This window comes from Panthera onca, chromosome E2 (genome assembly GCF_046562875.1).
Source record: "Panthera onca isolate mPanOnc1 chromosome E2, mPanOnc1 haplotype 2, whole genome shotgun sequence".
In the NCBI taxonomy this organism is placed as follows: Eukaryota; Metazoa; Chordata; class Mammalia; order Carnivora; family Felidae; genus Panthera; species Panthera onca.
Window position 1 is genome coordinate 55,051,410 of NC_138353.1, and position 23,345 is coordinate 55,074,754.

General features: G+C 44.9%; 2 protein-coding genes across 5 annotated transcripts in view; one reads left to right on the forward strand and one right to left on the reverse strand.

Annotated features, from left to right (window-relative positions):
* Positions 1-23,345, reverse strand: part of SDR42E1 (short chain dehydrogenase/reductase family 42E, member 1) — a 59,690-nt gene that overhangs the window by 8,907 nt on the left and 27,438 nt on the right. For 2 of the 4 annotated variants that reach the window (XM_060650034.3, XM_060650035.3), the window contains exon 1: positions 1,108-1,238. The exons of 1 other annotated variant lie outside the window; for it this stretch is intronic. The gene's annotated coding sequence lies outside the window, so the exon portion shown is untranslated. Of the gene's footprint in view, positions 1-1,107; positions 1,239-19,844; positions 19,921-23,345 lie in introns of those variants that run through there. One more of the 4 variants, XM_060650036.3, reaches the window with a different exon arrangement.
* HSD17B2 (hydroxysteroid 17-beta dehydrogenase 2) overlaps positions 19,547-23,345 on the forward strand; it is a 90,524-nt gene continuing 86,725 nt past the window's right edge. The window contains exon 1 of the mRNA XM_060650039.2: positions 19,547-19,965. Within this exon, the coding sequence (XP_060506022.1) occupies positions 19,701-19,965 (265 nt within the window). The 5' untranslated portion in view covers positions 19,547-19,700. The remainder of the gene's footprint in view (positions 19,966-23,345) is intronic.

A 23,345-nucleotide genomic window follows, 5' to 3' on the forward strand; every position in this document is an offset into this window, starting at 1 on the left:
CCTAAAAGGCCAAATACACTTGGAAAGAAAATTAACTGGAAAGCCGATATACTCATAACAGAGAGTAGCATTGTGGTTACTGGAGACTGGGGGTTGGGAGGAAATGAGCCAGCACAAATTTCCAATGATAAGAGAGAGTAAGTTCTGGAGAACTAGTATACAGCAGTGTGTGTGACTACAGTCAACACGGTATTATATACCTGAAACCTGCTAAGAGTAGCTCTTGAAAGTTCTCAGCACACACGCAATAATTATGTGAGGTGCCTGAGATGTTAACATACTTTATTTTGGTTATTTCACAGTATAACAAATCATCACATTGCAAACCTTAAATTTACAGTGTTAGGTCAATTATCTCAATAAAGCTGGAAGAAAAAAATATCTTAAACTACCCCCCTCCCCCCCCCCCCCCCCAAATGGGCTACAAATTATGCAAGTTGTACTGGTTGAGCTAGACCTAGCTCTTGAAGCCAGGCCTGCAGGACTTCCCAGCCAGGACTCTTAACCCTGTGTGTCGCCCCCCTGGGGTTGAGACAAGGCTGTACCACCGCTGCTACTATTACTTATTATGTTTTATTTAAATCTATTCACCTTTTTACAAGAAATACATTCATTTTAAGTGGGAACCTCACACTTCCACTGTAAGTGGGAACCACCCGTCCTATGGAAAGGTAGTATTTCTAGGAACTGCGAAATGACAAGTGATCAAGTCTAGCTAGATACAGATGCCTGCTGCAAACTCTGAGCTGGGGGGGGGGGGGGGGTGTCTGCTGTTAAACACACACACACACACACACACACACACACACACGAAGAAAAAAAGAAAACCCCCAGCGCCTAGACAGAGTGTGAGGTCTTCGCGACATTCTAGAAAGCCACGCGGCGCCCGGCTCGCTGGAATCCGAGAGAGCGCTGGAAAGGGAAGGCCGTTCCCATCACCGGGGTGGACGTCACTCACTCCCGCGCCCCGTACCACCTGCCGCCCGGCTCGTCCCACCCCGGCCGCCACGACGCGCGGGTAGGGGCCGGGTCACCGACAGCCGGCTCGGCCCCGGGTCCCGGCGGAGCGGCGGTGGCCCTCCCGACCCAGGCCCGGGGCCCACTCACAGTGGCGAGAGACGGCAGCGCACGCAGGCCGTGAGAGAGACGCTCGCCCCAGGCCGGTGCGTCCGCCGCGACCACCCCCGCTCCGCGCGGGAGCCGTCGGGCCGGCCCCCTGGAGCCACTTCCGGGCCTCTCTAGGAAGCCCGGAGGTCTCGGCATCTCTATGATGTGCGGGTGTCTCGTCCATCCTCGCCTGGGCTGGGCCAGCAGGTCCACTCCAGGAATCTCTCTCAGGTGCCCAACCCGAGTGTTCCAGCCTCGCGGGAGCCCTTGCAGGGTCATCCCTACTGCTATCCCACCTCCACTGTCTGCTTTTAGACTTCCGCCTCCGTTTTTGTGTCCCCACAGGGCTGAGCACAGTGCCTGGTAACTGGGGAGGGGGGCGGTGCTCAGCTCAGTCAGTACTGCTGGGATGGATAGATGGATGATGGACGATAGGTGGATGGATGATGGATGAGGCTCCATGAAACTACTGAATAGTCACTCTCCAGGTCTTTTCAACTCTCTAGCTCGGAGTCTCCACGTTTATGTATGTCTATATGTTTTCCCGTGTCCCTGATTTACCCTAGTTTTTTTTCCGGTTCCAGGTGTGAGGGAATGAAAGCAAGACACCAGTAGCGTCTGCTACGCACCAGAATCCTGTAATGCTGTGCTTTAAAAAAAAAAAAAAAAAAAAAAAGTTTTTATTATTAAAAAAAAATTTTTGGGGCGCCTGGGTGGCGCAGTCGGTTAAGCGTCCGACTTCAGCCAGGTCACGATCTCGCGGTCCGTGAGTTCGAGCCCCGCGTCGGGCTCTGGGCTGATGGCTCAGAGCCTGGAGCCTGTTTCCGATTCTGTGTCTCCCTCTCTCTCTGCCCCTCCCCCGTTCATGCTCTGTCTCTCTCTGTCCCAAAAATAAATAAAAAACATTGAAAAAAAAAAATAAAATAAAAAAATAAATTTCAATAGCATTGATATTTAAAAAAAAAAAAAAAATTTTTAATGTTTATCTTTGACAGAGAGAGAGAGAGAGAGAGAGTGTGCGAGCGAGCATGACCTTGGGAGGGACAGAGAGAGAGGGAGAGACAGAATCCAAAGCAGGCTCCAGGCTCTGAGCTGTCAGCTCAGAGCCCAACACAGGGCTCGAACTCATGAACCGTGAGATCATGACCTCAGCTGAAGTGGGACGCTTAATGGACTGAGCCACCCAGGTGCCCCTAAAAAAATTTGTTTATGTTTATTTATTTTTGAGATAAAGCATGCACGAGTGAGGGGCAGAGAGAGGGGGACAGAGTTTTCTAAAGTAGGCTCTGCGTTGACAGCGGACAGCCTGATGCGGGGCCCAAACTCACAAGCCAGGAGATCATGACCTGAGCCAAAGTTGGATGCTTAGCCGACTGAGCAACCCAGGAGCCCCAGTGCTGTGCTTTTTAAGGGTGCTCCATGTTGGGTTGCTGAGCAGTGGGGTTTCTGTCCAACCCCACTGATTCCCTTGGACACAGTTCCTGAAGTGGCTTGTGACCTGAGCCTTAAGGAACAAGTAGGAGGTGGCCCAAGGAGAAGAGAAGAAAGGAACATTTTGGTGGAAAAAATAACAGGGCAAAAGCATAGAGTCAGGATTGAATGCCACATGCCTGAGGAATAAAGAGGCACTGCAGACTAATGATATTTGTGGAGATCGAAAGGAGAGGAGAGGGAGAGGAAAAGGGAGACACAGTTCTGTATCGTACTCAGACCAATTAATCTGAAGGGAAAGACCATTGTCTACATTGGGACTGTCCAGGAGGAATTGGCAAGACAGCAGAAATCTGTAGGTGGGAGAGGGCATGATCCAGACCCCCATATTCCACCCTTTTCTCAGAATTAACCTCTTGACTGCTGCTGGAGCTTCCTCAGAGCTCTGCTGTGGTTTCAGGCCACCGCAGCATCTGAAAACACTGATACACTTTGAGGGTGTCTGTCTGCCCCTCGAGATCGTTTCTCCAGGAGGCCACACTTTCAGGGGTGGTGGTGTTCAGACAGGATGTGTTGTGATCAGCTAGGAGGTGTCATATTAATGTCTCACCTATAGTATAGTAGTGAGCATGAAGTGATGAATAACTTACGTTTCTAGTCTTTAGGCTTAGAGCAAGTATAGCAAGGAGGTAAGGAACAGACCTTAGAGTCAGAGCAGTGGGGATTGGAACCCTGGCTCTGTGTAGAAGAGTCCCGAACTGATGAAATGAGGTGAGGTCTGTGTCCTCCTCAGACCCCTCCTGGGCAATGTTAGCTGCTTTTGTTATAGATCATCTTCAAGACTACGTGTGCAACACTTGGACGGGAATATTCACATCAGCATTATTCATAAGCGCTCCGAAGAAGAAGTAATCCAAATGCCCATCAGTGGGTAAATGGATAAATAAAATGTGGTCTGTCCATACGAATAGAGTATTATTCACCTGTAAAAAGCAACCAAGTACAGGTCTTCCTTGACTTGCAGTGGGGTTATGCCCTGATGAAGCCATCGTAAATTGAAAATATCGTAGGTCGAAACTGCATTTAATTCCCCTAACCTACTGAACATGACAGCTTAGCCTCCCCTCCCTTAAATGTGCTCCGAATACTTACATTAGCCTACAGTCGGGCAAAACCATCTCACATAAAGCCTATTTTATAATAGTGGTGAGTGTCTCGTGTAATTTGTCAAATACTGTACTGAAAGTGACAAACGGAACTGTTGTAGGTGGACAGATGGTTGTGTCTCAGTTGTTCACCCTCCTGATCGCGTGGTTGACTGGGAGCTTTGGCTTGCTGCTGCTGCCTGGAGTCACGAGAGAGGATCATCCAAAAACTTGGTAGCCTGGGAACAGATCCTTATTCCCGATTCCCAATTCCAAGTGTGGTTTCTACCCAAGGCCCATGGCTTTCTCACCATCAGAAAGTTGAAAAATCGAAAGTCACACCCCTGTAAGTCTGGAGTCAGGGGCCGTCTGTAGTGATATGGGCTACAGCATGGATGGCCCTAGAAAACATTATGCTCGTGTTTTTACTAGCCAGCTTCAGAAGCCAGTCACACAAGACCATATACTGCATGATTTCATGTATGTGAAATGTCCATAGGCAAATCCATAGAGACAAAAAGCCGATTGGTGGTTGCCAGCGGCTGGGAGGTTTGGGGTGAGATGGGGAGTGACTGCTCATGGGTACAGAGTTCCTTTCTGCAGTGACGGAATGTGGTGATGGCTGCACACCTGTGCGAATACTAAAAACCATTGATTTGTATCCTTTAAATGGGTGGATTTTATGATATGTAAATTAGACATCTCCATACAACTGTCATTAAAAACAGATTACACCTACAATTTTGTCAGTCTCATTGTAATTGCAATGTTGTTTGAGTAGGAGAGGACAGGATGGCCCATCATCCTGGACATGCCCACAGAAGCGTGTCATAGGAAGCAAAGTCAATACAGGTAAAAGTTGAGGAGCCATTGCCTTAGGGAAATAAGCATAATTCTCCTTTCCACCATCTCAATATGGAGGCTTTGCGCCCCCCGCCCCGGACTCTGCTGTCACCTTCCTCCTTCTCAGGGCAAGGAGGAGAGAGTACAAAGCATAAGGAAAAGCAAGGTTTGAATAATAAATGCTTTCCAATTAGCTGCCTTGAAAACTGAGAGTCAGCTTGTATTAATCTTCATGATCAAATTACTTCATTTTGTCTCTCGTCTAACTGCTCGGGTAATTTTATGCCAGGATTATTTTAGTCATTCTAATTATGCAGGCATCAATATTTAGTGGGTGTTTACCTAACCCACTGCATACCCAGAGGTGTTCTTCCCTCAGAGACCATGGCAGTACAATATAATATGAATAGGCATGCAAGGTATAGAAATGAAGTGCCTTTGATTTCTCCCTCCTTGTTTGTAAGGAACGTTCAGGTGGTGTTTCTTGAAAGAGCAACGTGTGTCCTATTCAGATGCATCTACAAAAGGCAGTGCTGTCCGTGTTACCAGTTCATTATATGATACTAAATGCAATTCTTGTGCAGATGTTTCATTAGGGATTCAGTTATGCAAGACAAATTAAAATTCGCTGTTTGTTTAGATTTTCTTTTTTGCAAAGAACCTTTCCTCGCTAGTCGCCTCGTGTTTGAATTTCTGTCACTGGCAATATCACTGACCCCCTTTTCCTTTGGAACCCCTTCTCCTTTGAGAGAATGCTCTCTCAGTCTGCTCACTGTGCTCCTCTCAGTCTTTTCCTCCTCATCCTTCATCCCGTCCTCTCCATTTTCTTTCTTTGGCCCTTTTGTATATTCTTCCCAGCTCTTAACTGGGTACAACCCACGATTCAACCTCCAGCTTTCTTTTCTTCTACATCTACATCCTTTGCCTAAAAGAAGTCGTTAGTTATCTTGGTTTCAACTCTGAACCCAGCCCGAGAGACCCCCGAACATGTATAAGCTTGCCCCTAGGAGGTATTTATGGGGACCGTCCACCTGTGTGAACCTCATGTCCAAAGGTGTATTCCTTATCTCAAGCAATACCTGGCATTGGCTGCATTTTTTTGACATCTTCTTTTCCTTCATTCAGATATCCATTTAATTTTGCCTTGCAAAGTGTCTTGGACCCATACTCTCTTCCCATTCCTTCTGCTTCCTTTCTATTTTCCTGAGGGCCTCCCGAAAGAGTAGTATCCCAGGGTGCCATCAGGTTAATCTTGGCCATCTTTGGAGTGTGAATATCTCTTAGACAATCCATCCTGAGGCCAGGCCATGGAGCTGCCCTCTCACTCACTTCCTCCCCTCCGGGGTCTAAAAACACCATGCTCCTGTACCACTTTCTCAAGTCCTGTGGAGTGAGGCAAAGCTGATGGTAGGATGTGAATTGGAACACTGCCAGGGCACCACATGGACCACAGGACTTGGGAATGTGGAAAGAGAGAGAGACTAGGGCAGGGGCCTCTGCCTACCAGTGGGTTGGCTCTGTGAATGGCCATTCTTCTTTCACTAAGAAGCATCTTGTTTAACTAACTAGGTGTACTCCAGCTGAGTAAATCAAAACAGTTAATTTCAATACAATCGCAGGATAATATTTTTGCTTAAATACTTTAATCTTATCGAGTGTCTTAAATATATTTTACAATAACTTTGTGACCGATTTACCTTATTCAACCTATGGAAGATATTCACCATATAATTGGCACAGCCTTCCACCTTGCCAAATCCATCAGCCAGATCAAAGGATTTGAATTCTTTTTGACTTATATGCCCCAAATGATGCTTAATGATCAGCTGTTAGAAAAAAATGATTTCATATTTCATTTTATTTATTGAAAAATGTGTATTTATTTTGAGAGAGAGAGAGCAGGGGAGGGGCAGAGAGAGGAGACAGAGAATCCCAAGCAGCCTCTGCACTGTTAGTGCAGAGTCCGATGCGGGGCTCAAACTCATGACCGTGAGATCACGAACTGAGCCAATATCAAGAGCCAGATGCTCAACCAACTGAGCCACCCAGGTGCCCCTCATATTTCATTCTAAATAAGTATATCAGCGCCCTCATGGCAATTATTTCACTTTTGGTAGATAGATTGACCGATCGTAGAGTTTGTTATTGTTGTCATGCATTTGTTACTGACATTATTTTCATGGGAAAACGTAGAGCATGTTAAGAGGAAAGGAAGTGGGGGGCAGGGCACACTGAGCAGGAGACATTTGAGCAAGGAAATATAGGAGGCCAGGAAATTCGGCGAGTGTACAAGAGCATTCCAGGCTGAGGGAAAACCTCCACGGCAGGAGTATGTTTGAGGACTGGCAAGGAGGCCCTTGTGACTAAAATGGAGTGAATGAGGAGACGGAAGTCAGAGATGTGGTCCAAGAGCTACAGGGCACAAAACATGTGGCCGTGGAGCCATTTAAGGATTTTGGCTCTGACACTGACTCTGGGTGAGATGGGGAGACTCTGGCAGGTTTGCAGCAGACGGGTGACGTGACAGGGTCGAGGTTATCCAATGATTTCTCTGGTGCTGGGTTGAGGGTAGACTGTAAGGAGACAAGGGTGGAATCAGAGGGATCTATCAGAAGGCTGTGGCTGCATTCCAGGTGAGAGGTGATGGCGGCTCGGACCAGGTTGGCAGCAGTGGAGTGATCAGGTAGGGGGTCTATTCTGAAGGTAGGGCCAGCAAGATTCCTTGATAGATTGGATGTGGGTTGAGTCAAAGAGCTGAGCCAAGGGGATTCCAACATGAGTGTGCTCAGCTACTAGAAGGGTGAGGCTGCCCTCACTGAGATGCTGTGATGTGCTTCTGGAACACACACATCCTGAACCAGAACTTGAGTGAGCTGTGAGCTGCTAACTCTGCAGGGTAGAGGGAGGAGAAGCTGAAGGTGGTGTGACAATAAGGGAAGGAGGAAGAGGAGGGGGTTAAAGAGAGAGTGGGAAAAGCTCAAGGAAGGACCTATGAGCTCAGTGGGGTCCACAGTGGTGGAGGTAGGAGGACATGAAGGGTCTTCTTAGAAGGTAGAGTTCCTGTCAGTGTTCTACACACCGTGGTGGCTGTGTTATCTTCCACAACAAACTACCAGAGACTGAGTGGCCTAAACAACAGAAATACGCTGTCTCATAGTTCTGGAGGCCAGGAGTCTGAAATCAAGGTGTGGGTGGGGTCATGCTGCTTCTGAAGCTTTGAGTGGAGGGTCCTTCCTTGTCTCTTGCAGCTTCTGGAGGCTCCAGGCATTCCTTGGCTGTGGCCACATCACTCCAATTTCTGCCTCCATCTTTACATCGCCTTCACCCCATATGGCACCCCCCCCCCCTTTTTCTCTTCTATTTCCTATAAGGATACCTGTCATTGGATTTAGGGTCCATCCTGATGCAGAATGATCTAATCTAAAGATCCTTAACTTCACCGAAAGTGAAGAAGGAAGCCCCTGCCCCTCCCAAAGCCGAAGCCAAAGCAGAGGCTTTGAAGGCCATGAAAGCAGTGCTGAAAGGCGTCCACAGTCACACAAAAAAGTAGATCCACAGGTCACTCACACTCTGACAGTACAAGACATTGTGTCTCTGAAGACAGCCCAAATATCCTCAAAAGAGCTCCCCAGGAGAAACAAGCTCACCACTAGGCCATCATCAAGTTCCCCCTGACTCCCGAGTCAGCCATGAAGAAGATAGAAGACAACAACACGCTTGTGTTCATTGTGGGTGTCAAGACCAATAAATCCCAGATTAGACAGGCTGTGCAGAAGCTCTGTGACATTGACATGGCCAACGTCAACACGCTGATCAGGCCCAATGGAAAGAAAAAAAGGCATATGTTCAACTGGCTCCTGACTATGATGCTTTGGACATGCCAACAAAGATGGGATCATGTAGACTGAGTCCAGCTGGTAAAACCTAAATATAAATTTTTCACCATAAAAAAATAAAAAAATAAGGAACAAATAAAGATCTTTAACTTGATTACACTGGCAAAGACGCTTTTTTTTCCCAAATAATGTCACATTCACAGGTGCATGGCGCTAGGACGTAGACATATCTTTTTGGAGCCACTATTCACCCCACTACAGTGACGTACATGATTCCTCTACCCCTCCTTCTCTCCCAGGCCCAACTCCCAGGTCTTTAAAACTAGGAGGCACTTCACTACAGTTGACTTTACTGCTATACATTTTGTTTTGCAAACAGAAAAGAGAAGTTGAATTTCACAATGAATCCAGAATGGTTGAGAGAGGCAGTGACTGACAAGACACAGAAAAAATTCTGGAAGGGTAGGTCCCTAGGATCTGGAAGAAACCTAGGCAAGGCCGTGGGATACGGAATTTGAGCCAATATTATCTGGATCCCAACGTTTGGAAAGTTCTAGCTGATACCTGGGTTATCAGGACACAAAATATGATTATACTATATATTCTACTTTGTAAGCTGTCCTCCTTTCTCAAGAAATATTGCAAACATTTCCCCAAGTCATTAAATATTCTTCAACATGATTAAAAAAATTTTTTTTTTTACATTTATTTATTTTTGAGAAACAGAGTGAGACGAAGCATGAGCGGGGGAGGGACAGAGAGAGAAGGAGACACAGAATCTGAAACAGGCTCTGGGCTCTGAGCTGTCAGCACAGATCCCGATGTGGGGCTCAAACCCACAAACTGTGAGATCATGACCTGAGCCGAACTTGGAGGCTCAACCGACAGAGCCACCCAGGCACCCCTACAACATGATTTTTAATGGCCATATAGCAGTCCATCAAATGAAAGTACTGTAATTTATATAACAAATCCTTTATGGTTAGCCATTTAGGATGCTTCTATGCTTTACATATGATAAATAACACTGAAATGAACAACTTCCTTTATAAATCATCATGCACATCTTTGATTATTTTCAAATGGGCTCATTTTAAATAACCATGAACAATTTTGCAATAGCAATTTCTGCTCATTGTTTTTTTTATGAACTCAAACTTTCCCTTCAGGCAAAAGGAAAAAAAAAATGGAAAAGAAGTTCCTGGAACATCTGGCTTATGGTGTAATTTACTTTTGGTATTCAGCTGTGCTCCCAAATTTTGAAATGTTGTCTTTCTAATAGACTCATCCTAGATTTAATCTCCCTTCTGGAGATACAGATGCAAGTATGTTTTCTTCTGTGAACTTCCAGCCTGGGAGCCTTGACTATATGAGGGAAGCCATGCCAAACTGTACATTGGTTGCTTTCATCCACTTCTTCTCAATTTGTAAGTCCCTAGAAGGAAGGGACAGAAACTGAAAGAAAGGAGTTTTTGTTGACACCGAGAAGATCCTTGTGATAATGGCTGCCATTGAAAACTCTGATATGCCAGGCCTTTTACATATATTAGCTTTATAACCAATATGAGGTACAAATTATTATCCCACTGTTGGTGCAAGACTGTGGCTCAGAGCAGAGAGGGCAGTTCACACAGTCAAGTAAATAGCAGAGCTGCATTTCAGAACTTAGCTCACTCAAAGCTACCGTATTGTCTGTTAGTGAGACTCCTAGGTTTTTGAATTTTGAACACTGGGAAGATTTCACACCAAAACTTGGGGAGACATGTAGGCTTCCCAGCTTTTAATTTTGCCACGTAAGGGCATCAAAACAGAAGCAACAACTAACCTGTGATATCCTATCACCACCATTTCATTCACCAAAAGGTATTTTAATGCCAAAAAGAGAGGAAAGCTATAGTCTCTGAAGGTGATCCTTTAAATTGTATGAATTCAGCTTATGAAGATCAGTAGATTGCACTTAGTGCAATCCATCAGGTCACCATGGACCAGTGAAAAGTGGTTACCGTCTCTAGACCACATTTAAGAATTGCATCCAGGGACACCTGGGTGGCTGTCGGTTAAATATCTGACTCTTGATTTCGGCTCAGGTCATGATCTCCCGGTTCATGAGATTGAGCCTAGCTGTCAGCACAGAGCCTGGGTGGGAGTATCTCTCTCCTTCCCTCTCTGCCCCTCCACCACTCGTGCTCTCACTCTCTCTCCAAAATAATCAATAAACTTAAAAAAAAAATAATTGCTTTCAGAAGTCATGTTACCATCAGTGCCTTGATGGAATGATTGCTCGGGCTTGGCTGACAGACATGGAAGATCCGTGGCCTTCCTTCTGCTGCAGGAAGAAGCTGGCAAAACATTCATTCAGCCATTGAGAGTGGGGCATTCATGCCATTATTCTCTTCTCTATTCAGGGTAGAATTTTCATACTCTGGTCCTTCCCAAGAGGGTGGAAAGGAAGTGAGGACAGAGACAGAGGCTATAGATTCATTTCAAGACATTTAAGGGAAAAGGAGAAGGGAGAGAGATCTGGATACATGGGCAGAAAGATTTTTATACATGCTGATTCCTTAATGTATCTCTGAGAAGTAGAGCTGTATTAGGTGGAGACCCCTTGTCGGTAAATAAGTGGATAAGTCAAAATAGAACTCAGGGATCTTTCAAGCTGGCTCTTTACTAATGTTATTGTTTTGATACACAATGTATGGGAGGTAAGGACAATGGGTTAATAAGTGTATGGTAATGTGTGTGGGTTTCACTTTTTCATTCTTGACGCTGTTCTGCTCTTTGCTGTGGTTAGTGCTAAGAAGAGAAAGAAATGAACCCAAGAACAAGATCAGAGATCAAAATATCAGGATTTAGCACACCACGTCCTGTTGACAGAATCTCTAACTTCTTCCTTAAGTCTCATGAGTGTGAAGTTCTATTGTCTTAAGAGCAGGGCCCTATACCTTTCTCACTTTGGTTCCCAAATGACAGTCCATTGCTTGCTGCCAATTAGTGACAAAACTTTTACCATTCTGGGGGGCTCTCTGAAAAATGAGGACAATATAATAAGTTTCTCATAAAGTTTAATTTATTCAATATAAGAGACCACATTTTATTCTGACACTGTCTACTTTTCTTTAATGTTAAAATATCTTTTCTTTTGTGGACCGTTGATAGTTGATTTTTTTTTATTAAAAAAGCTTTTTTAATGTTTTATTTATTTTTGAGACAGAGAGAGACAGAGCATGAGTGGGGGAGGGGCAGAGAGCAAGGGAGACACAGAATCTGAAGCAGGCTCCAGGCTCTGAGCTGTCAGCACAGAGCCCCATGTGGGGCTCGAACCCACGAACTGTGAGATCATGACTTGAGCTGAAGTTGGACGCCTAACCAACTGAGCCACCCAGGCACTCCCGTTGATAGTTGATTTTTAAATGCATTTTCACTTGGCAAACTTAAATAGTGGAGATTCAATGTCTACCCCCCACCTTTTGAAAAGATTGCACAGATCTATGAAGTACAAAAGTTGGGAAATACTGATCTAGGCAGTTTTATTATTTAGTTGCAGTCCAATTATTTAGTTACAGTCCCAGGAAATTACTGGCAAGAATCACATGAAAGATTTCTAAGAAGATTACACAGGAAGAGTTTTGCAACATAAAAACTTCTAAACTTATAGGTAGGATAACTTTCTCTATAATGCTAAAATTCAGACTTGGATTTTATTTACAAACACCTTCGATGTCATGGGCATATTCATGGATTAATTACTCTGAGAAGCAGTTCTGAGCTCTGCAAGCCCTATTCTCCCAATTTTTGTCTTTTTCAAAAAGAGAAAGAAAATGTCTTCTGAAAACCATGGAAGAGAGAGGAACTGATTCTCATTGCGGGTCTTATGAAAAAGAATGGTTTGGGTAATCTTAGAAGAGGAATCAACAGTTACTGAGACCTAACATGACTGACCAATAAATAAATATTTCATATTAGAATTCCTCTACTGATTGGTGGAATGAATAAACACACTGATTTTGGATTTCAGTAAGGGATTTGACAAGGTCACTTTTAATTTTTTTTTTTTCAACATTTTTTATTTATTTTTGGGACAGAGAGAGACAGAGCATGAACGGGGGAGGGGCAGAGAGAGAGGGAGACACAGAATCGGAAACAGGCTCCAGGCTCCGAGCCATCAGCCCAGAGCCTGACGCGGGGCTCGAACTCACGGACCGCGAGATCGTGACCTGGCTGAAGTCAGACGCTTAACCGACTGCGCCACCCAGGCGCCCCATGACAAGGTCACTTTTGATATTACTGTTGGCAAGATACAGAAATGTCAGATGATTAATATCAACTTGAAAGAAGGTTTCCTGAGGTATGTCTCTGATAGCTATATTGTAATTGTCTATTTACTGGTCTGCTCCCTAAATAGAATTTAGGTTCCTCTCTGAGGGCAGGAACCAAGTCATTTTACTGACCGTTGTATTCTCAGTACCTTGAACAACACCTGGCACATAGTAAGAACACTGTAAATACGTGGTGAATGAATGAATATCTTATGAAATGCCTTGCTTTTACACTTATAAAGCTATGAGAAGGTTCACTTAGATTCTTCCATGATGTGTTGCTAGGAGGAGGGAGTAGTGGACCCAATCTTAATAACATCAAATTTAACAGGGTTTCCATTTTGATAAAAATAAAATATCTTACAAGCATAGGGAGAGTTGAGCCTTACCAGATGGTTTAAAAAAGACTTAGGAACTTTGCTTCTGTTAATGGCTGATAAGATAAACAGGATCAACTCTCTTGCTGAGAGCTTATCCAATAAAGCCAGATAAAATATAACACCTATCTCCTCAAAGCCATCAAAATACTGCTAGAAAACAGCTGATGACCTGAAATTCTATGTTCTTGAAGTGAAAACATCCTTCAAAAATGGATAATGAAAACATTTTCAGAAAAACAAAAACAAAGATTTTATCACTAGCACCTATACTAAAGAAAAGTGATCTCAGGGGCAAGCGTGGAGATATGGGAAGGAATGAGAAGCCGCAAAAGAGTAACTTCTTTGTTGGGCAATATAAATGAATGTTGACTCTATAAAACAAATATAAAAACATCCTGTGGGATTACGACAACTATACCATATACATCCAGATGGTGGGGAGCGGTGTACAAGTGTTCAAAGGTCCTGGCATGAGGTATATACCAAGAAAGCAAAAATAACAAGTCACGTTGGTCTGTGAGAAGTCATTTAAGTAACTGTTAAAAGCATCACAAAGAGTGCACAACTGTCAAGGTAATGAAGGGGGAGCATGGAAAAATAACAAAGAATGATTAATTCAAAGGAAGCCTAGAAAGTAGAAGAAAGGTAATGTAGAATAGAAGGGACTAACAAAAGGTAAATAGTAAAACAAAAGATTTCAAGCTAAACATATCAATACTTATATTAAATGTAAAGGAACTAAGTTGTTTACTTAAAAGACAAAGATTGTTATACTGGAAAAGAAAAAAAAAGTGCCTAGTACATGTTGCTTTGAAAAGACATATCTGAAAGGTAAGAATACAGAACAATTGAAATCAGAGAGGTGGGAAAGACCTAACTGATATGCATGGAACAGTGGAACCAACCACAGAATATACATTCTTTCTAAGCACATGTGAGCATTTATAGAAATCAACTGTGTGATGGGCCATAGAGTAAGACTGAAGATATTTCAAAGGACTGAAATCACACATAATGTGTTTTTCAACTTGAGTAAAATGAAGCTAGAAAGTGCAATAATATATCACTAAAATTTCCCATATGAAATTATTAAATACAATTCTAAATAACCCATGTAACAAAGAACAAATCCTAGTGGAAATTATAAAATATTTTTCAGTCAACTAACTTGAATTATAATTTTTTAAAAGTAAAGTAAATAAATAAAACATTTTCCACTGAACAATAATGCAAATAATACATATCAAACATGGGGGATGCAGCTCAGACATACTTAAAAATATAGCATAGCCTGGGGTGCCTGGTTGGCTCAGTTGGTTAAGTGTCTGACTTTAGCGTGGGTCACGATCTCATGGTTTGTGAGTTTGAGCCCTGCATCGAGTTCTCTGCTGTCAGCACAGAGCCTGCTTTGGATCCTCTGTCCCCCCTCCCCATCTCTCTCTCTCTTTCTCTCTGTCAAAAAAATAAACATTAAAAAAATACGTATATATAGTATAGCATATAGTTTAGAAAGAACAATGGTTTAAAAAAAATCCATCTACAGAAATTAGAAGAAATTAGGTGCCCTGTAATCCTATAAAATCAATAAGATATAGACCTATTTGGAATTAATTATAACTGTGCAGTTTAGACGTCTTCTCCCCACACATGTCAATAACAGAACAACTTGATCTAGTCCCAACTTCGGGTTGTCTTCTCCTGGTGTTTTACCCTCTGACAGTATGAGACGGAGAATGAGATATATATTTGTACAATTCCAAATCCACATTTAAAACATTACTTATCATCTAAAAGTGTAAGAACCACAACAAAACTTGGGTTACCAGCAAGACCACCCCGGTTACATTCACCAAAACGACATGTTCTTCAGCTATTGCAACAACATGATTTTTTAAATGTTTGAACTCTGAACAATGTGGCTGCCTCAGGCACGTTGCACCATATTCTGCTGTGTATAAGGTGCAGTTAAGAGAAATGAGGACTATCAACCTGGAGAAGGAAGAAAGCAATCTTCAAATAGTTGAAAGAAGCGGGAACTAGATGCAGTCTATGTGACTCCAAGTGACAAAGAAAGGACAAGTACCACGGTCAAGCTTGGTCTAGAGGAGAACTTTTTTTTTTTTCTTTTTAAGTGTATTCATTTATTTTGAGAAAGGGACAACATGAGTGGGGGAGGGTCAGAGAGAGGGAGAGAGAGAATCCCAAGCAACCTCCACACTTGTCAGCACAGAGCCCCATGCAGGGCTCGAACCCATGAACCGTGAGACCATGACCTGAGCCGAAATCCAGAGTCAGACACTTAACCGACTGAACCACATGGGTGCCCTGAGGAGAACTGGAAAGTCAGACTTCAAAGGCTTTGCTGTGCCTGTCATCACAGGTGTACTGACCGTGGACAAGATGACCACTTAGCGGAGATGTTACAGACAGAGTCCAATGGAAAGTTACTTCTTCACATTCCCTTCTATACTCAAGAGCCACGGATTCTAAGAAAGTCTTCATTTTAGGATTCTCAGCAATGTTTCTGTTTGTTTGCTTTGGCCCAGGGTGGGAAATCCTCTCTTTTGGGTAAGATATCTTGTCTTCAGAAGGTGCCTTCCAAAAGGCACCTCTGTCGGTAGAAGGAAGCAGCACATTGACCTGTTGGCATCATTAGCAAGAATATAACTAAAAAAAAATTTTTTTTAAATATTTATTTATTTTTGAGAGACAGAGACAGCATGAGCAGGGGAGGGGCAGAGAGAGAAGGAGACACAGAATACAAAGCAGGCTCCAGGCTCTGAGCTGTCAGCATAGAGCCCCATGCGGGGCTTGAACCCATGCACCGTGAGATCATGACCTGAGCCGAAGTCAGACGCTTAACCGACTGAGCCACCCAGGCACCCCAGCAAGAATACAACTTGATCCAAATGCCTCCTTCCCTTAGGAAAGCTAAGGATAAACTTGCAAAAAAAAAAAAAAGGGGGGGGGGACACTTCCAAGAAAGGATGGCCTCAAGGACAGCTCTAAAACAAAATGAGGGGGACAAAAAGGAGATACAAATCAGCTCAGCCAGAGAGAGGAAGTCCTCATTCAGAGGCAGAACCGCCCTCTGTTGGACTAGGACCCTGTGGTCCTCTGTGTTCCCAGTTGGCTAAAATCCTTCCTTTCCCCCCACCATCCAGCCCCACTAGTCACGGCTCCTGCAGCAGCTGTATGCCAAGGTCAGGAACTGGATCCATGTTACTCACTGCTGAACTCCTCCATGGCTGGTACAGAATGTGCCACCCAGAAGGCACTCTGTAGAGTTTTGCTCTTTCCTTATTCTTTCAATGAGTGTAAATAAAGTACATGCAAAGGGACAGGCACTAGGCTAAGCATTTAGTGCGCAGGGAATAAAACCCAAAAACCAGATGAGGTTCATGCCCTCATGAAGTTTATTCATGGTCTATCGGGGGAGACAGAACAATTAAAAAAATTTTTTTTAATGTTTATTTATTTTTGAGAGAGAGAAAGAGAGAGAGAGAGAGAGGGAGAGAGAGAGGGAAGTGTGAGTGAGGGAGGGGCAAAGAGTGGGAGACACAGAATCTGCAACAGGCTCCAGGCTCTGAGCTGTCAGCACAGAGCCCGGCACGAAGCTCGAACTCACGGACTGTGAGATCATGACCTGAGCCGAAGTCGGATGCTTAGCCGACTGAGCCACCCAGGCGCCCCTGAGAGAGAACAATTTTAAAAATAAACAATCTGGGTTCAGAATTATGAATGGAGCTAACTGCAGGTAAGGGGTGAATATGGTGGTGATGGAAGATACTCAGGCTGGGAGGTGAGAAGTGACATTTAAGCACGTGTCAGATGGATGGCAAGGGGACGTGCTGTGTGGCGAACTGGATGGAGAAATAAATGAGTGAGGAGAAGGCTGGCAGGAACCTCTCCTCCTTCCCAGGTGAAAAGGGCTAAGAGGCTGAGAGTGTGCCCAACAAAGAGAAAAGTGGCTATTTAGTGCCACGTGCAATGCAAGATTCATGTTGTTCACTTTTAAAAACAACCCTAGGGCTGGGCTCCCTTTCTTTAGAAGAGGAAACAGAGCCTCACGGAAAGGCTAGGAAGTAACTGAGTCAGGATGTGAACTCAGTTCCATGAGGCTTTACAACTCACCCTCCTAATATGTGTACCCCCGGCCCTGTCGGAGGGCAAGGAACATCCTTACCTAGAGTTCCATGTCATGGCAGCTTTGGCCCGCCCCTACGGAGCCCCAGGACTGAGCAGCTGAGAAGCCTTGGGGGCCGCTACCTGGAGAAGATTTGCTTCATCTCTGGTGGGCGTGCACATATCTGGAAACCCACCAGGGTGCTCAGCCCCGGCCCCAGTGTGGGACCCATTGAGAAAGAGCCAGGGGCCCCAGCCAAGAGCCAAAACCAATCCTTCACCCTCACCTAGAAAGCTATCTGACATCACAGCTATCCTGACTGAATCCTCCTGGGCTGGTGAGGCCACGAGGCCCGGGGAGGCACCCGCACCTGGGATGTGCACATGGCTGACGGAAGGGAGCTGGGTGTGTGGAAAGAAGGAGATCTCAGGTCCAGCCAAGGAATTCAGATCCTCACCCCACTGTTCCCTGGCCTGGAGCCAGCAACGTCTCCCCACCGCAGGTGTCTGTGTGGCTGGGAGGGCAGACAGGAGGTGCCGTTGCCCCACATAAGACCCCTGTAAGGGCTTTGTCACCACCCCACCCAGTTCCACCATACGATAAGGTCCACAAGTCATTGCTTCCCACCTGGTCCCCTTGTGCCTGGAGATAGCTCTGAGCCCAGGAGCGCTGCCTTCGCAACTGGGTGGGCTGAGGGCAGATGAGCAAGGCTCATCTGAGATCAGAGACAATTTCCCCAACTCCCTGTCCCAAATTCTCTCTACCTCCATACAAGATAGACTCCTCCTGCCTCCCCCACGTCACCCGTGACTGGAGTCCTTGTCCTCCTCCTGGCCCCTCAGCACATGCTATATTCAGCCATAGTTGGGGACGAGTATATATTCCCCTGGGCACTTTATCCTACTCCTGAAGTTCTTCCTTTCTTGATAAAAAGCACGAATCGCCAGCATTTCTGGGGTTCCTTCTGGTGTGCCAGGCAGGATGAGCTAAGTGCCTTTACCTCGGTATTTTTATTATTTTACAGCTGAGAAGGGGTCTATCGGGGTGGAGTCACCCACCCGACTCTCTACGTATTAAGTGCCAGGGCTCAGGTGAGATTTGAAAACAGGTAATCTGACCCCCCAAGTGAGATATTTTCTTATCCCTCTGGATATGCCAACACCCAGTCTTTATCAGAATTCCGGCCTCTCAGCCAGGTGTCGAGCACACAGAAGACACGCCCCAAGCCCAGCCCAGTGGTGGCACCCTCTGGGGCTGTCGGCATCGTTACTGGTGGTTGGTAGGGTGTCAGGGTTCCAGAGAGCTGGCTCTTGAGCCAGTGAGTCACGGTGTGGTCAGGTACCATTGCCCTTATAAAAGGAAAGTATCTCTCCCAGCTGCAATTTTCCTCTTTGCAAATGAGCATGGTAATACCCACCCTGAAGTGTTTTTATGAGGTTCAAACAAGGCTAAAACAGGGAGGGACCAGTACATAATATACTGATTGCCTTTTATATTTTGCCTAAAGCAGGCAGTAGAGGGGCTCAGAGCCGCTGGAACAAGGCTGCCTGATGCCCCCACTTTGTGATCTTGAGCAAGTCTCTTGACCTTCTATGCCTCAGTGTCCTCTCTTGTAAAACCACTACAAAACCAGAATCTACCTCGCAAGGAGATTACATTCCAAGAGACTGAGGGTACTGACTGCCGAGTCCCAATGCCTAGAGCAGAGCTCGGCAGAGGAAAGGATCTCAGTGAAGAATGAATGGATAAGTAGGCGAAGGAAAGTGGCCCCTGGCACAAATAAATACCAATAGATAGTGACCGTGGTGGTTGTATTAGCCTTGCTTTTATCTCTGCCTGGCATGCCTCCCCTCTGGCAAGACCAGCACATCGGCCAAAATCTCTTCCTCTGGATTTTATATTCCTCTCCATTCAACATTTCAGCCTGTCGGAGATGGGAGATGGATGGCAGGAATGCCAACTCAGGACAGCCTTTCCCTTCCAGATCTTCCAGACCTCTCTGGTTGCCTGCGTTCACACACACACACACACACACACACACACACACGCCCGAGTCAGAAAAAGAATTTGACAGTCACACCACTGGCTCCTGCCGGCGAAGAGTTTTTCTGTGAACTAAAGGTCTTGTTATTCACTGTTTGGATTGAATTCTGTCAATTATTATCCACCTGGTTATCTCTCCAGAGGTCACGGAAAAGAAAAAAACATGTGTGTGTTGTGGGTGAGTATGTCTACGTGTCATGTGTTGTTTCCATGTGTCAGGTGGCGTTGGGGGAGCTGCTGAATGGGAAGAGGTCTGGTATTTATAGGGATCGGCTCCCCGGTTTCAATGACCCACCAGGAAATACATGCCTGCGTGAGTGTGCTTAATCCGTGCTCATCCGAAGCGTGCCGGGGTTCCTTTCTCCCCCTCCCTCCTTGCCTCTCTGTTCATATATCCCAGGCTGCCTCCAGCCAGCCTTTGCCCACTCGTCTCGCTGGTCCTGAGCACACAAAGGTGCAGGGCGTTTCTGAGAATGAGTACCTTCTCTGAGACAGCATGGCTCTGCCTGGCTGTCCCCGCAGCACTGGGAGGAATAGTTCTTTACAAACTCAAGAAGAGCCCGGGGCAGGTGGGGGGGAAGGTGGTCTGCCTGGCGGGCCTCTGGGCAGGGGCTTACCTGCTCAGCCTGTCCCTCTTCTGGGGCTGGGTCCTCTTCCCCCTGTCCTGTTTCCTCATGTGTGCTTACTTATCTGGCCACGAGTTTTTACCTGTGGATCAAAAGGCGGTGCTGATCACAGGTAAGCGGACGGCACTGCAACTCTCACTCAGGGCAGGATCTGGCATTTGCCTCGCCTCAGCGTCACTTTTTCAAAGTAGGTTTCCAGATAAAATACTTGGCATGGAGTAAATGAAAGGGCATCCCCAAGTGTCTTTCACTACAGTGTTTTGGTTTGCTTTTTTCACGAGATGCTCTTGAAGGGGCCGGTGGTTAAGACGGACTGGGAAAGTGACATGCGCCTAAGCTGTGATTTCGCTCATTTCCCAGGCTAAATAGGCATCTGCAGACCAGCGGTGTTTCGTGTGTTTCGTTGTACACAGGAAAGTTCCATAGGTTTCTTCAGGCTGAAACGGAACGTTACTCTCAGATTAATGTTTGGCTGTGTTCTAGGCTCGGGCTCTTATTCCTTAGAATGTGCAAGAAACTTGCAATGTCAGCCTCTCCTTGCTCTTTGTTGTATTTTTTTTAAATGTCGAAGGGACTCTTACCTAGGATGAAATTTTGCGGTTTGCCTGGCTGCTGTCAAGAAACTCGTATCTCATCTGAGCCTTTTGTCTTCAAATCTGTCATTAGATGGCTAATGTTTCTTAATTGGATCAAGTTGGCAGTGTGTCCAGAAGGCAGTAGTTTGTTAGTTCAGCTGCCAGCTTTTTCTTTTTTTTTTTTTTCTTTTGTGTTTCTTTTTCCACTGCAAGTGTGAAGCCAAATTAGATTCCTCTGTGCTGTAAAACTGGTTTGTTTGGTTGTGAAGTTAGAGCTCGGATGGGGCTTTAATTAGGATTACCCACCGATATCCTGACCCAGAAAGTCCTGCCAAGGTGAGGCATCCGCTGTGGAATCCCTTGCGGGGAGTTTATCACCTTGAGGCTGTGACCCGCTGGGATGAAGGCAAATTTGTGGTGTGCATGAAAGCCAATCAGGGACCTTCTCAATTTACTGAGAAATGGACTCAAAATGGTCCATTTTGCCTTTTACATGAACCCAGTAGTGAAATTCTCTCTTAAAATAAGATGTAAATTGGCACGTGTTGCAATTTTGGAGTGCTATGGAAAACAAGCTTCTTCAGTGGAAACAAACAAACAAAACAAACAAAAACCCCAAACAGATTGAAGGTAGAAAATATAGTTTGTCAATGGGACGTTTATCCACATGAATGTCTACTATCCCCTGGAATCATGCCTCTAGAAGACTGGATAGGTTTCCCACTCTTTCACTTGAATTTTCAGGGTCGGCTGGGTGAAAAGCTGTTATCATAGTCTAAAAGTCTCTGTTCTGTGTGTAGTGACAAGTACCCATGCTCTTCAGAATAATTCCAGGTTTGTATTTAGTGTACTTTCCCAGTTGTGTGAAAAAAGACAGAACCATTAAGCATGTTTAAAAAAAAATATAACAGTGATGCTGTGGTTGATGCTAATGGGACATGATCTCTTGGAAGTCTAAATATTCCTGGAAAATCCATTTCAGGAAGCAGGACTCCTCAGGCTGATAAATAAAAATATTAAACCTTAGGGACTCTGGCAAACTTCAAGGTAACTGATAAAACAGGAATTTTCTGTTGCTTATTTATCTTATCAATGTTCTTTATCCTCTGCTTTCGAAGATGTAGGCATACAGAAATGTACAAGATACACATCCAAGTCAGTTAGCCTACATCAGCCATTGAAATGTCCTGACTTGTGTTTCATTGCGTGTAAAATGACTGATTCAATTAGGAACTCAAGCCCAGTGACTAATCTCTCCGTGAAATGCTTAGCAATTAGAAAGCTTAGAATTAAGAATGGAGCTATGTCCATTTAAGGGTGACTGAAATGTCCCCTTAAGAATTCTTTGTCCTTCTCATGAGGAATGCCATAGATTCAGTGTAATTCGAGAGAAGGTTTCAAGACCTTTGTACTAAGTGGAGAAATGTAAAATGAATTCGTCTAGTAAGACCACAGCTCAGTAACAAATAAGTCACCATGACTTGAAAGAATCTTTGTTTCGGGTTGGCTTATGTTACACATCCATGCACATTTTAGTGTGGTGGGGAGGGGGAGGAAGGAATGTGGCAGTGTGTATCAAAAGCCACACATTTTGTTTCTTTATCTGATAATTCAAGATTTAGAAACTTCTCTTGAAGAAATAATCGGAAATATGGTAAAAGGGTAGGCGCCAAACAAAACGGCATATTCACAAAGTTTACAATCATGAAATATCAAGGGCAGCAATAAGAATGGTGACAGGTTACGGTCCATCCTCCGGGTGTTACAATGGACGAGCATTAAAGATGATGGGGCGCCCGGGTGGCACAGTCAGTTGAGCGTCCGACTTCAGCTCAGGTCATGATCTCACAGTTTGTGAGTTTGAGCCCCGCGTCACGCTCTGTGCTGACAGCTCGGAGCCTGGAGCCTACTTCAGATTCTGTGTCTCCCTCTCTCTCTACCCCTCCCCTGCTCATACTCTGTCTCTCTCTCTCTCTCAAAAATGAATAAACTTAAAAAAAAATTTTTTTAAAAAGATGAAAACCACAGGACTGTGTCACAGAATGGAAAACCAGGTTAACGGGAGACCCAGGGGATCCGGGTGTTTGAATAAATCTGTACCCACGGCACAGGGGTAGGAAAACACTGGAAGGAAATTGTGAATGGCTGCATTTGAACACTTGGATTTGTTTTCCCCCTAGAATTCCTCCAATGCAGTTATATTCCTCATATAATGAAAACATTTTAAGAAGAGAGCACGTTAAAAGGCTGAAGTCTGTTTTAGGATATTATGGGCCCAGAGATAGGAAAATTACAAGGAGAAGTTCAAATAAGTAACTTTTTTCTTTGAGTCCCTCATTTCATTTTGCTAAGACATTCAAACGTCTTTTGTTTCAGAGACATATAATTATAGTAAGAAGAAATAAGCAAGCACAGAGCTTTTGAAATGTCATGTTTGTCTTCAAGGCATCTGAAGCTGCAGTGGCCATTCAATTTTTTAAATGGCGGTGAAATTCGTGAGGAGCGGGCCCATAACGACTGCAACAGCATCTCAGGCACAATATAGTGGGGAAAATGTTGAAGTCCGATGGGCTTGGATTCGAATCCAGTATTTAGCTTGCCTTAGGCTGTGTTCTCCAGAAGCAGGGCTTGAGATGAGGATCTATGTGAAAGGGATTTATTGGGAGCGTTTCCAAGGAACGTTGGTCCTGGGGTCTGGAAAATGGACGGGGAAGGGGAAGAAGCCAGGCTGTCCCCATTGGGGGCCAGGGAACTGTAGTCCCAATGCCCTCACACCTGTCAGTCATTAGTTAAGGATTGTCACCCCCGCCTCCGAGGTGGGGAGGAGGGTAGGCTTAAATTCCCACCACTTGTGGCTTTCCGGGGCCACCCACAGGCAAAGTGAGCTCTAGTATCTGGGGGCAACATGTTGCCTGCT